The following is a 13,643-nucleotide window of genomic DNA, read 5'->3' as shown; positions in this document are numbered from 1 at the left end:
TCAACTCTGAGGTATACCACAACCGAAAGGGATTCCATTCCCTCAACGTCCACCTGTTGTGCGACCATAAGCAGCATATCATGCAAATCATTGCCCAGTATCCTGGCAGCAGTCACGATGCCTTCATTATGCGGTAGTACGCTGTGCCATCTGCAGTTGAGCCATCACGACAAACCAGAAGGTCACTTGTCACTGGGTGACAAGGGCTATCCTTTGACGACATGGGTCATAACTCCGGTGCACAACCCACGCACACTTGGGCAGCATGCATACAATGAAAGCCATGCTGCCACACAAAAGCCATGCTGGTACACAAAATGTCATAGAGCACGCCATTGGCTTCCATTGCCTGGACCGCTCTGGAAGAGTCCTGCAGTACTAGTGTGTGTCAAGATTCGTGGTGGTCTGCTGCTTGCTGCACAATCTCACCTTCATGAGGGCACATCCCTTGCCACCAGCTATACGACGACCAGATGAGGAGGAGCAGGAGGAGGAGGAAGGGAGGAGGCAAGCTAGACAGCCCCTTTCTGGCCAGGCTGTCCATGAATGACGCATTCTGACTGTGATACCAGTTAACGCAACTCCAACTGCACATTCACAGTCCCACACCTAACTTTCCCCCTGTTACAGACCATCACAGTGGCCACAATGCAAAAATAAAAGCCAACACAAAATAAACATTCCAAACCAAATTTATAAATCAAAGCATGCCATATTGCATACAAACATCAACTGATCACCCTTGTGCATTCCCTTAGTGCTTGTCTTTCATGTGCCTTTGCCTGTCCTAGTGCACCTCAGTAATGCTACCCCAGTGGCTGCAGCATGGCTGGTGGAAGGCTGCTGACTCAGTGGGCGATGGCCTTGGTGGACGACCTTGAACAGCTTTGGGCCTAGAAGGCCCGGCTTTGGACTGCACCACCTTAAAACAGGCAGCAGCATTTTGGGCTGGCTGGTTGACAGGCAACAGCAAGGGCACTGGTGGTGGGAGGACGAACCTGCTATCCTCTCTCAGGATGACAGCATTTGTCATGGTTGGGTCAGTAAGTGTGCTAATGGAGTTGGCCACCACTTCCACGCAGGAAAGGATGGGCTCCAAGCTCTGTGCAAAACCCTGTGTCAAGTTGGTGCTGGATGCCTCCATGCTCCTTAACATTGCACGCAGGCTTTCTAGCAAGCCTGCCAATGCACCAAGCATTTCATTGTCCATACCCATCAGTCTTCTTCAGTAGCCCGCCCCATCAAATTGCTCATCTGAGTCCTCTGCAGCAGAACTTGTGTGTGACCTTGCCCTCTGATGAGCTGGCACCCGTGCTACCATTGTCCCCTGTCCTGGCTGTAAGCCACTCATGCCCAGTGTCTAACCACATGCAGATCCCACCTCTAAGCTATCCTCTAAATTATACGCAGTGTCAGTATCTGAGCTGGTGGCTGCGAATATGAAATTGAGTGACGGTGTTTCTTCTTCATCACTGTCTTCTGCTCTTCCACCTCTTGCTCTTCCGCTGCTGCCTAGCCAGGTTGCAGTTCTTGGGTATCTGAAAGGAGAAAGGCACAAGGGTAGGGTTGTGGTGAGGGGAGGAAAGCAAGAGGTGCATGCTTACACCATCTGAAGCATGTAAATCAGAAGAGATTGTGGAATGAAGGGGAAGTGGGATATGAGAAGGAGGATTAGGTATGAGGATACCGACATCGTCAATGGTTTCAGCCCTGCCGCTGTCCACGGCCTTAGCACTGGCCGCTCCAATGATGGCGACCACTGTCTCCTCTATCGGGGTAAGGACTTGCAGCTGTGCCTGCCCCCTACCTGTTAGCTCTTGCTACCTCTGGTTATACACCAACTTATCCTGTGAGAGGGAAGTGTGTCAGTGAGTGTGGTGCAAATGTTTGGGTGAAGTGCCTGTCATAATTGAATACCTGGCAGTGTGTGCAAGTTGTGAGGTGTGGGTGTGCGGCTTGCTGCAGTGGTAAGTATGTGCGGGTGTGGTGAAGCTATGAATGTGAGGTATGAGTCGTGATTGATAGAGATTGTTGGTAGGTGAGTGATGGGGCTGTGGTGCATTGAGCAGTGTGTGAGGCTAGTGGTGCAGTTGGTGGGATATGATATTTGAAAATGAATTCACTGACCTTGACCACTCGTGTGAGGTAATTGAACTTCTTGCGGCACTGCATCCAGGTCCTCGGGGCTTGACTTCTGGCATTGACTGCCACAACTATCTGCTCCTACTGCCTTTGCAGAGTTTGTCTGGTGGGCCTCCTGGCTCCCTGTGGATACAGGACCTCTCTCCTCCTCTACACATCCTCCACCAAGGCCTCCGGTGCAGCGTCAGAGAACCTTGGAGCACGCTCTCACCCCTGTTGTGCCATAATTTACTCTTCTTCCAGCTCAGACTCTCTTCCACAAAAAGTTCCACCACCTGCCCCAGTCAGCATGCACCTCCCCTTTAAGAAGTGCAGGCTGGCTTTAAGTAGTGCAGGCTAGCTTTAAGTGGTGCTAGCCTCACACAATCTTTGATCCCCTGCTGAGGCGTGCAGCCGCTTAACAGCGCATTTAGCACTGGCTGCACGTAGCAAACATACAAATTAGCAGGCAACACGAAGTTGGCGTGCTGCCTGCATCAAAAGCTACGGGTGCAAGTTAATCGTGATTCCCGCGCCCGTTTTCAGGGGCTATCAGATTTTGCTCCATGTCTTTCATGATACATTATGTGGAGCCCATCTTGGTGATCTGACATGAAATAGGCAGTGTAAAGAGGGAACTAAGAAACATCCACTACATTTTTGGGCTGTTAAAATAATGCTAGAAGAGAATGGAGAAGAATATCAAATGAATGACTTACTGGTTAAAGCATTGCATAATGACACATTTTCAAAGAAAACCTCTAGAAATTTTGACCTGAATCAGAAGATTTTAGTCCTTTTGTTTGACTCCCATTATCAGATGGCACAATGTTGCCTTGCTCAACATTTTCTTTATCTGAAACATAAAGTCATGAAAATTTGAAATTATAGTGGCCATTAATACGATCTTTGGAACCGAAAGCATAGCATTTTGTGGTGCTGACTGCTTTGGGCACCATTCAGCTTCACATGCTCTCAGTGCCTCATAATGCAAACCGACTAAGTAACCGACAGAGAAAGTCTGCACAATAAGTGTGTGCAAAGCCCGGTGGTAGAGGTCACGGGTTTGGAAGGTGCTGTCCTACATGATATCATCCTCTCTCTACCCCAAAAAGTAATAGTCCTTTCAATGTGTCAGTAATTCTTTGATCTGCTGGCACTAGAAATCCCTCTCCTGTGATCTCAGTGCTCTCCCAGTGCACCATGCATTGTGTGCTATCAAGCGGCACTTAAGGTAGAGAAAGGTAGAGAGGAGGAGAAGTTTAGGGAGGGAATTACAGAGCTTAGGGTCACGGCTGCCAATAGTAGAGAGATTAAAATCAGGGATGCACAAGAGGCCAGAATTAGAGGAGAATAGTGATCTCGAAGGGTTGTAGAGCTGGAGGAGGTGACAGCGATAGGGAAGGGCGAGGCCATGGAGGCATTTGCAAACAAGGATGAGAATTTTTAAATTGAGGCGTTGCCAGAATGGGTGCCAATGCAGGTTAGCTAGCACAGGGGTGATGGGTGAACAGAATTTGGAGCTAGTTAGGATTCAGGCAGCTGAGCTTTGGATAAGCTCAAGTTCACAGAGGGTGCAAGATGGGAGGTCGGCCAGGAGAGCATTGGAATAGTCGAGTCTAGAAATAATGGCCGTGAAATTCAGCACCTTAGCGCCGGCTGTTAAGGCCGGTTTTGACACAAAATGGTGGCCGCCTTGCTTCCACCTACCTCCAATGCAGCCTGCGGCAGCCACCATTTTGGGAAGGTCGGCAGCACGGATGTTGCCTGCATTCACCATAAAAATGCTAATCTGTCAGATCATGACGTCTGTCTGCAACGCAGATTTGATGCATGACCTGCCATTTTGGACGTCGATGCTCCATTCAATGACCTCTCCAAAACACGCACAGCTGAACGTGTGTTCAGCTGCACGAGGGCCCCCCCAACCAGTGATATTTAAAGGGATCATCAACAACTTGCAGGCAACTTGCTTTTTGATTTCTACTGGCTCTGTCTAAGTTTGTGCAACTGTTTGGAGCTTTCTACATTTATTTAAAGTTGGTGCGGTGTTAGGGAGTGGTGCTGCAAGTGGAGAAGGGCTTGCTTCTGATTTCAAGGGTTCTGCTCAGACCACTTGCTTCCAGTCATGGGCGCTCCACTTGCCACCACGGGTTCCACAACCACCTCAGGAGGAGGAGGAGGAGAAGAAGGAGGAAGGGAGGAGGCAGGCAGCAGATCCCCATTCTGGATGGGTTGTCCATGAGAGACTCATCAGAATCCAGTTCCCCTGAATGAAACCCCAGATCCCTGTTGCTCACCACTTCCCCACTTTACCATCCCTCTGTCACGGAACATCACAGCATCCTTTTGGGCACAAAGCTGAAATGAGAGCCACCACAAAATAAACATTCCAAATATAATTTATAAATTAGTCAATGCAAAACTACTCACCCTTGTGCATTCCTTTAGTTTCTGTCTTTCGTGTTCCTTTGCCGATCCTTGTGCTGCTATGCAGTGCTACCTCAGTGGTTGCAGCATGGCTGGTGGAAGGCTTTTTACTTTCTGTGGGGGAGACTGCAGATGGCCTTGCAGGATGACTTCAAGCAACTCTGGGCCTAGAAGGTCTGGCTGTAGACTGCACCACCTTGGCATGGGCGGCAGCAGTCTGGGCTGGCTGGTTGACAGGCAGAAGCATGGGCATTGGCGGAGTGGCAGTGGTGGGAGGACGAATGTTGTCATCCTGAGAGAGGACAGCAGGTTCTTGCTCCACGGTGCCACTGCCACTCCCCTGGCCTCAGCATTCCTAGCCATCTGTTGGAGCACAGATTGCTGGACTGCTATGACACCCTGCAAGCACTTTTCCACACTTGTAACCCCAGCCACAGTGGCATCAGTCTGAGACTGCATGAGAACAGTCTGAGCTTACGTGGCAGCAAGCTGAGCCTGCATGAGAGCAGTCTGAGCTTCCAGTGCAGCACTCTGATGTTGGGTTGCTTCCGCTTGTGCTGCATTGGAAGCAACGATATCACCCATCACGCCCAGCATCGTGGTTGGGCCGATAAGTGTGCTAATGGAGTTGCCCATCAATTCCATACTGGAAATCATGGGCTCCAAGCTTTGCGCAAAGCCCTGTTCAATGTTGGAGCCAGACTCCTTCATGCTCCTTGACACTTACAAAAGGTTCTCTGGCAGGCCTGGCATTGCAATAAGTATTTCTGTGTGCATGCCCATCACCCTTCTTCTGAAGACCACTCGATCGAAGTCATCATCTGAGTCCTGTGCAGCAGAACTCATGCCCGAACTCGCCCTCCAGGGAGCTGGTACCTGAGCGATCTGCACAGAGTGGGATTAAACGGAGTTGACTTGAACAGAGTGTTTTATTTGGGAATTTGGAAAGAGTGTGAATTTGGAAAAGAGGGGGTAGGAGTTGCTGCTTTTTGCCTATATTACTTGTAGTGCTTTGTTACAGGTAGATATTTAATTTCAGTACCCTTAACTTAATCTAGATCAAGTAAGCGGTCAAGTAACTACACTATAAACTAAGTTACCTAAATACAAATGTAATTAAATAAAACAAGGTCATATAGGGATGGGAATGCAGGGGGTGTGCCGCAACTGCAGCATGTGGGAGTTTGTGGAGAGAATTGTGATCCCGGACAACCACATTTGCAGTAAATGTCTGCATCTTGAGGAACTTCAGCTCAGAATTTTTAAGCTGGAGTCTGAGGTGCAGACATTGCGGTACATCAGGGATGGGAAGAGTTACCTGGACACTTTGATCCAGGAGACAGTCATACACCTTAGGTTAGGTAGTGGTACAGGTCTGGTTAGTGGTCAGGGACAGGAGGGTGTGACTGTAACTCAGGCAGGTAAGTGGACCCCAGGTGCAGTGCTGGAGGAGCCTCAGCCTTTGCCCTTGTCCAACAGGTATGAGGTTCTTGCTGCCTGTGTGGATGATGGAAAAGCCTGCAGGATGGATGAGCAAACTGACCATGGCACCATGGTGCAGGAGGCCTTTCAAGTGGGGGGAGTGAAAGGGAATGTAGTTGTGGTAGGGGACAGTATAGTCAGGGGGATAGATACTGTTCTCTGCAGCGACAGTTCCGAAGGTTGTGTTGCCTGCCCAGTGCCAGGGTTAAAGACATTTTCTCGCGACTGGAGGAGAACTTGGAGTGGGAGGGGGAGGATCTAGTTGTTCCACGTAGGAACCAACGTCATAGGTAGAACTAGGAATGCGGTTCTGCTAAGGGAGCTAGGATCCAAATTAAAAAGCAGAACCTCAAAGGTAATCATCTCTGGATTGTTACCTGAACCATGCGCAAATTGGCTTAGGGACAAAGATTTTTAAAAATTCGTTTATGGGATGTGGGCATCGCTGGCAAGGCCAGCATTTATTGCCCATCCCCAATTGCCCTTGAGAAGGTGGTGGTGAGCCGCCTTCTTGAACCGCTGCAGACCGTGTGGTGAAGGTACTCCCACAGTGCTGTGAGGTGGGGAGTTTCAGGATTTTGACCCAGCGACGATGAAGGATCGGCGATAAACTTCTAAGTCAGGATGTTGTGTGACTTGGAGGGGAACTTGGAGATGGTGGTGTTCCCATGCGCCTGCTGCCTTGTCCTTCTAGATGGAAGAGGTCGCGGGTTTGGGAGGTGCTTGACGAGTTGCTGTAGTGCATCTTGTAGACGGTACACACTGCAGCCACGGTACGCCGATGGTGGAGGGAGTGAATGTTTAAGGTGGTGGTTGGGGTGCCAATCAAGCGGGCTGCTTTGTCCTGGATGGTATTGATGCGCCATCAATTACTCAAAAGACTGAGGTTAAGCGAGTAACAACCAGGCTTTTATTAACTAAAGAATGAAGGTCTTGTCTCGAGTGGTCGACCCGTCCAGAATACTAAGGGACTGGGAGGTAGTCACTTATATACCTGGAATAGTGGGAGGAGTCAGCCGAGGCATGTCCAGACCTGTACCTAGTGGAATACACATACACGTACAGACAGGTATAACAGTGGTTTACCACAGGTGTCGAGCTTCTTGAGTGGAAAAAATTCCATTACATTCCTTACTTGTGCCTTGTAGATGGTGAAAAGGCTTTGGGGAGTCAGGAATTGAGACACTCGCCGCAGAATGCCTAGCCTCTGACCTGCTCTTGTTGCCACAGTATTTATGTGGCTGGTCCAGTTAAGTATCTGGTCAATGGTGACCCCCCAGGATGTTGATGGTGGGGGATTTGGCAATGGTAATGCTGTTGAATGTCAAGGGGCAGTGGTTAGACTCTTGCTTGTTGGAGATAGTCATTGCCTGGCACTTCTGTGGTGCGAACGTTACTTGCCACTTATCATCATCCAGGTCTTGTTGCATGTGGGCATGGACTGCTTCATTAGCTGAGGAGTTGTGAATGGCACTGAACACAGTGCAGTCATCAGTGAACATCCCCATTTCTGACCTTATGTTGGAGGGAAGGTTATTGATGAAGCAGCTGAAGATGGTTGGGCCTAGGACACTGCCCTGGGGAACTGCTGCAGCGATGTCCTGGGATTGACCTTGAATCACCACAACCATCTTCCTTTGTGCTAGGTATGACTCCAGCCAGTGGAGTGTTTTTCCCCCGATTCCCATTGACCAGTTTTACTAGGGCTCCTTGATGCCACACTCGGTCAAATGCTGCCTTGATGTCTAGGACAGTCAGTCTCACCTCACCTCTGTAATTCAGCTCCTTTGTCCATGTTTGGACCAAGGCTGTAATGAGGTCGGGAGCCGAGTGGTCTTGGTGGAACACAAATTGGGCATCAGTGAGCAGGTTATTGGTGAGTAAGTGCCGCTTGATAACACTGTCGATGACACCTTCCATCACTTTGCTGATGATTGAGAGTAGACTGATGGGGCGGTAATTGGCCGGATTGGATTTGTCCTGCTTTTTGTGGACATGACATACCTGGGCAGTTTTCCACATTGTCGGATAGATGCCAATGTTGTAGCTGTACTGGAACAGCTTGGCTGGAGGTGTGGCTAGTTCTGGAGCATAAGTCTTCAGCGTGACAGCCGGGATGTTGTCAGGGCCCATAGCCTTTGCTGTATCCCGAGTACTCAGCCATTTCTTGATATCATGTGGAGTGAATCGAATTGGCTGAAGACTGGCTTCTGTGATGGTGGGAACCTCAGGAGTAGGCCGATATGAATCACCCACTCGACACTTCTGGCTGAAGATGGTTGCAAACGCTTCAACCTTGTCTTTTGCACTCACATGCTGGGCTCCACCATCATTGAGGGTGAGGATATTCATGGAGCCTCCTCTTCCCATTCATTATTTAATGGTCCACCACCATTCATGACTGGATGTGGCAGGACTGCAGAGCTTTGATCTGATCCATTGATTGTGGGATCGCCTAGCCCTGTCTATAGCATGCTGCTTCTGCTTTTTAGCATGCATGTAGTCCTGTGTTGCAGCTTCCCAAGGTTGGCACCTCATTTTTAAGTACGCATGGTGCTGCTCCTGGCATGGTTTTCTACACTCCTTTTTGAACCAGGGTTGGTGCCCTGGCTTGATGGTAATGGTAGAGTGAGGGATATGCTGAGCCATGAGGTTACAGATTGTGGTGGAATACAATTCTGCTGCTGCTGATGGCCCACAGCGCCTCATGGATGCTCAGTTTTGAACTGCTAGATCTGTTCTAAATCTATCCCATTGAGCACGGTGGTAGTGACACACAACACGATGGAGGCGTGTGAAGACAGGACTTCATCTCCACAATGACTGTGCGGTGGTCACTGCTACCAATACTTTCATGGACAGATGCACCTGTGACAGATAGATTGGTGAGGATGAGGCCAAGTAGGTTTTTCCCTCGTGTTGGTTCTCTCACCAACTGTCGCAGGCCCAGATTGGCAGCTATGTCCTTCAGGACTCAGCTCGCTCAGTGTTCTCACTCAGGTCAACATCCCCAGCATCGAAGCTTTGACCACGCTCGATCAGCTCCAATGGACGGGTCACATCGTTCGCATGCCCGATACGAGAATCCCAAAACAAGCGCTCTACTCGGAGCTCCGACACGGCAAGAGAGCCCCAGGTGGGCAGAGGAAACGCTTCAAGGAAACCCTCAAAGCCTCCTTGAAAAAGTGCAACATCCCCACTGACAACTGGGAATCCCTGGCCCAAGACCGCACAAAGTGGAGGAGAAGCATTCGGGAAGGCGCCGAACGCCTCGAGTCTCTTCGCTGGGAGCAAGCGGAAGCCAAGTGCAAGCAGCGCAAGGAACGCACGTCAACCCAGGCACACCGCCCACTCGCCCCTTCAACCACCGTCTGCCCCACCTGTGACAGAGACTGTAGGTCCCGCATTGGATTCATCAGTCACCTGAGAACTCATTTTTTATGTGGAAGCAAGCCATCCTCGGTTCCGAGGGACTGCCTAAGAAGAAGAAGAAGAAAAAGAAGTCAGTAGTGGTGCTACCGAGCCACTCTTGGTGATAAGTATTGAAGTCCCCCACCCAGATTACATTCTGTGTCCTTGCTACTTTCAGTGCTTCTTCCAAGTGGTGTTCAACATGGAGGAGTACTGATTCATCAGCTGAGCCAGGGCAGTAGGTGGTAATCAGCAGGAGGTTTCCTTGCCCATGCTTAACCTGGGGGTCCGGAGTCAATGTTGAGGACTCCTAGGGCCACTCCTTCCCGACTGTATACCACTGTGCCGCCACCCCTGGTGGGTCTGTCCTGCCGGTGGGACAGGACATACCCAGGGATGGTGATGGAGAAGTTTGGGACATTGGCTGAAAGGTATGATTCTGTGAGTATGACTATGTCAGGCTGTTGCTTGACTAGTCTGTGGTACAGCTCTCCCAATTTTGGCACAGGTCCCCAGATGTAGGTGAAGAGGATTTTACAGGGTTGACTGGGCTGGGTGTGCTGTTGCCGTGTCTGTGGCCGAGGGCGATGCTGGGTGGTCCGTCCGATTTCATTCTTATTATTGTGTTTCATATCGGTTAGTTACAACTGAGTGGCTTGGAACAACCATTTCAGAGGGCAGTTAAGTGTCAACCACATTGCTGGAGTCACATATAGGCCAGACCAGGTATGAACGGCAGATTTCCTTCCCTAAAGGACATTAGTGAACCAGATGGGTTTTTACGACAACTGATAGTTTCATGGTTACCATTACTGATGCTAGCTTTTTATTCCAGATTTATTTAATTAACTGAATTTAAATTCCACATCTCTGGACCATTAGTCCAGGCCTCTGGATTACTAACCCAGTGACATTACCACTATGCTACTGTTCCCAGATAGAGATTAGAGGTTTAATTGCGTGGCTCAAAGAGTGGGGTGGGAAGGGGTTTCGGTTCATGGGGCACTGGCACCAGTACTGGGGAACGATGGAGCTGTTCCGTTGGGATGGGCTCCATTTAAACTGGGCTGGGACTCGTGTCCTGGCGAACTGAATAACTAGGGCAGTAGACAGGGTTTTAAACTAATGAAGAGGGGGTGGGAGGATTCGGGAAAGAGTAAATTTAAAAGCAGCGAGAGAAATGTCAAGGTTCTAGAGCAGAGTAGAGTTTTGGGTAAAAATAAGCAGAGTGGGTCAGGAAGGGACAGAGAGAGTAACAAAGGTAATAAGGCATCAGTGACTAAGGTGACATCAGGGAAAAATAGAAATAAGTCAAAGCTAAAGGCGCTATAGCTGAATGCATGAAGCATTCGCAACAATATAGATGAATTAATAGCGCAGATAGAAATTGACAGGTTTGATCGAATAGCCATAACAGAGCTGTGGATGCAAAGTGGCCAAGGTTGGGAACTAAATATTCCAGGATACATAACTTTTAGAAGAGATAGGCAAAATGGAAAAGGAGGGCTAGCCCTGAAAATAAAGGATAGGATAGAGAGTAAGGATCTTAACTCTGAAAATCAAGAAGTAGAATCAGTTTGGGTGGAGCTAAGAAACAGCAAGGGGCAGAAAACATTGGTGGGAGCTGTTTATAGGCTGCCAAACAATAGTTGTAATGTAGGGCAGAGTATATATCAAGAAATTAGAGGCGCATGTAACAAGGGTAATACAGTAATCATGGGGGACTTTGATCTATATATAGACTGGGCAAACCAAATTTGCAGTAATAGTGTGGAGGACGAATTCATGGAATGTATACAAGATAGTTTTCTAGATCAGTATGTTGAGGAACCAACTAGGGAACAAGCAATTTTAGATCTATAATTGTGCAATGAGAAAAGGTTAATTAATAACCTTGTAGCAAAGGGGCTTTTAGGGAACAGTGGCCATAATATGATAGAATTTTATATTGAGTTTGAAAGTGATTTAGTTAAATCCGAAACTAGGGTCTTAAATCTAAGCAAAGCAACCTACGTAGGTATGAGGGGTGAGTTGGCTAAGGCAGACTGGGAAACTACATTAAAAGGTATGACGCTAGACAAGCAATGGCCAGCATTTTAATTTACAACAAACATACATTCCTTTAACCCACAAAAACCCCATAGGAAGAGTGGTCCAACCGAGGCTAACAAGAGAAGTTAAAGATAGTATTAGATCAAAGGAAGAGGCTTATAATGTTGCCAAAAAGAGTAGTAAGCTTGAGGATTGGGAGTATTTTAGAATTCAGCAAAGGGGGACCAAGAAATTGATAAAGAGAAAATAGAATGAGAGTAAACTAGCGAGGGACATAAAAACAGACTGTAAAAGCTTCTATAGATACAGTATGTAAAAAGGAAAAGATTAGAAAAAGTAAATGTGGGTCCCTTACAGGCTGAGACAGGAGAAATTATAATGGGGAATAAGGAAATTGCAGAGAAATTAAACAAATACTTTGTATCTGTCTTCATGGAAGAAGATGCAAAAACTTCCCAGAAATAGTGGTGAACCAAGGCTCTAGCGAGAATGAGGAACTGAAAGAAATTAGTATTAGTAAAAAAATAGTACTGGAGCAATTAATGGCACTGGAAGTCGATAAATCCCCTGGACCTGATGGCCTACATTCTAGGGTTTTGAAAGAGGTGGTTATAGAGATAGTGGATGCATTGGTTGTCATTTTCCAAAATCCCATAGATACTAGAATGAATTGGAAGGAAACAAATGTAACCCCACTATTTAAGAAAGGAGGGAGAGAGTAAACGGGGAACTACAGACCAGTTGGCCTGACATTAGTAGTAGGGAAAATGCTAGAATCTATTATTAAGGACGTGGTAACAGGGCACTTAGAAAATAATAATAGGATTGGGCAGAGTCAACACGGATTTATGAAAGGGAAATCATGTTTGACGAATTTGTTAGAGTTTTTTGAGGTTGTAACTAGCAGAATAGATAAGGGGGAACCAGTAGATGTGGTGTATTTGGATTTTCAGAAGGCATTCAATAAGGTGCCACACAAGAGGTTATTAAACAAAATTAGGGCTCATGGGATTGGGGGTAATATACTAGCATGGATTGAGGATTGGTTAATGGACAGAAATCAGAGAGTAGGAATAAATGGGTCATTTTCGGGTTGGCAAGCTGTAACTAGTGGGGTACCGCAAGGATCAGTGCTTGGACCTCAGCTATTCACAATCTACATCAATGATTTGGATAAGGGGACCAAATGTAATGTATCCAAGTTTGCTGATGATATAAAGCTGGGTGGGAATGTAAGTTGTGAGAAGAATGCAAGGAGGCTTCAAGGGGATATAGACAGGCTAGGTGAGTGGGCAAGAACATGGCAAATGGAATATAATGTGGAGAAATGTGAAGTTATCCACTTTAGTAGGAAAAATAGAAAAGCAGAGTATTTTTTAAATGCTGAGAGATTGGGAAATGTTGGTGTTCAGGGGGACCTGGGTGTCCTTGTACATGAATCACTAAAAGTTAACATGCAGGTACAGTAAGCAATTAGGAAAGCAAATGGTATGTTGGCCTTTATTACAAGAGGATTTGAGTGTAAGAGTAAAGACGTCTTACTGCAATTATATAGGGCCCTGGTGAGACCGCACCTGGAGTATTGTATACAGTTTTGGTCTCCTTACCTAAGGAAGGATATACATGCCATAGAGGGAGTGCAACGAAGGTTCACCAGACTGGTTCCTAAGATGGGGGGATTGTCCTATGAGGAGAAATTGAGTAGACTAGGCCTATATTCTCTAGAGTTTAGAAGAATGAGAGGTGATCTCATTGAAACATACAAAATTCTTACAGGGCTTGACAGAGTAGATGCAGGGAGGATGTTTACCCTTGCTGGGGAGTCTAGAACCAGGGGTCACAGTCTCAGAATAAGGGGTTGGCCATTTAGGACTGAGATAATGAGAAATTTCTTCACTCAGAGGGTGGTGAATCTTTGGAATTCTCTACCCCAGAGGGCTGTGGAGGCTCAGTCGTTGAGTATATTCAAGACATAGATCGATAGATTTTTGAGGTAGAAGATCAGCCATGATCTTACTGAATGGCCAAATGGCTCAAAGGGCCAAATGGCCTACTTCTGCTCCTATTTCTTATATTCTTATGTTTATGTTCTACCTTTTCCCCCTGGCCTGCCTGCAGTCCACTCGTGCCTGGTGATTCACCACATG

General features: G+C 47.5%; 1 protein-coding gene across 2 annotated transcripts in view; it reads right to left on the bottom strand.

Moving 5' to 3' along the window:
* The window catches only part of LOC147104265 (caspase recruitment domain-containing protein 8-like), a 224,699-nt gene that overhangs the window by 173,404 nt on the left and 37,652 nt on the right, over positions 1-13,643 (bottom strand). For both annotated transcript variants that reach the window (XM_085961450.1, XM_085961449.1), the window contains exon 7: positions 2,897-2,977. In XM_085961450.1, the coding sequence (XP_085817576.1) occupies positions 2,897-2,977 (81 nt within the window). The remainder of the gene's footprint in view (positions 1-2,896; positions 2,978-13,643) is intronic.

Source organism: Somniosus microcephalus, chromosome 19 (assembly GCF_052327205.1).
Source record: "Somniosus microcephalus isolate GS21.2 chromosome 19, FLI_Smic_1.0, whole genome shotgun sequence".
Lineage (NCBI taxonomy): Eukaryota > Metazoa > Chordata > Chondrichthyes > Squaliformes > Somniosidae > Somniosus > Somniosus microcephalus.
Note: the sequence above shows the minus strand (reverse complement) of the source record. Positions and strands in the feature narration are given on the sequence as shown.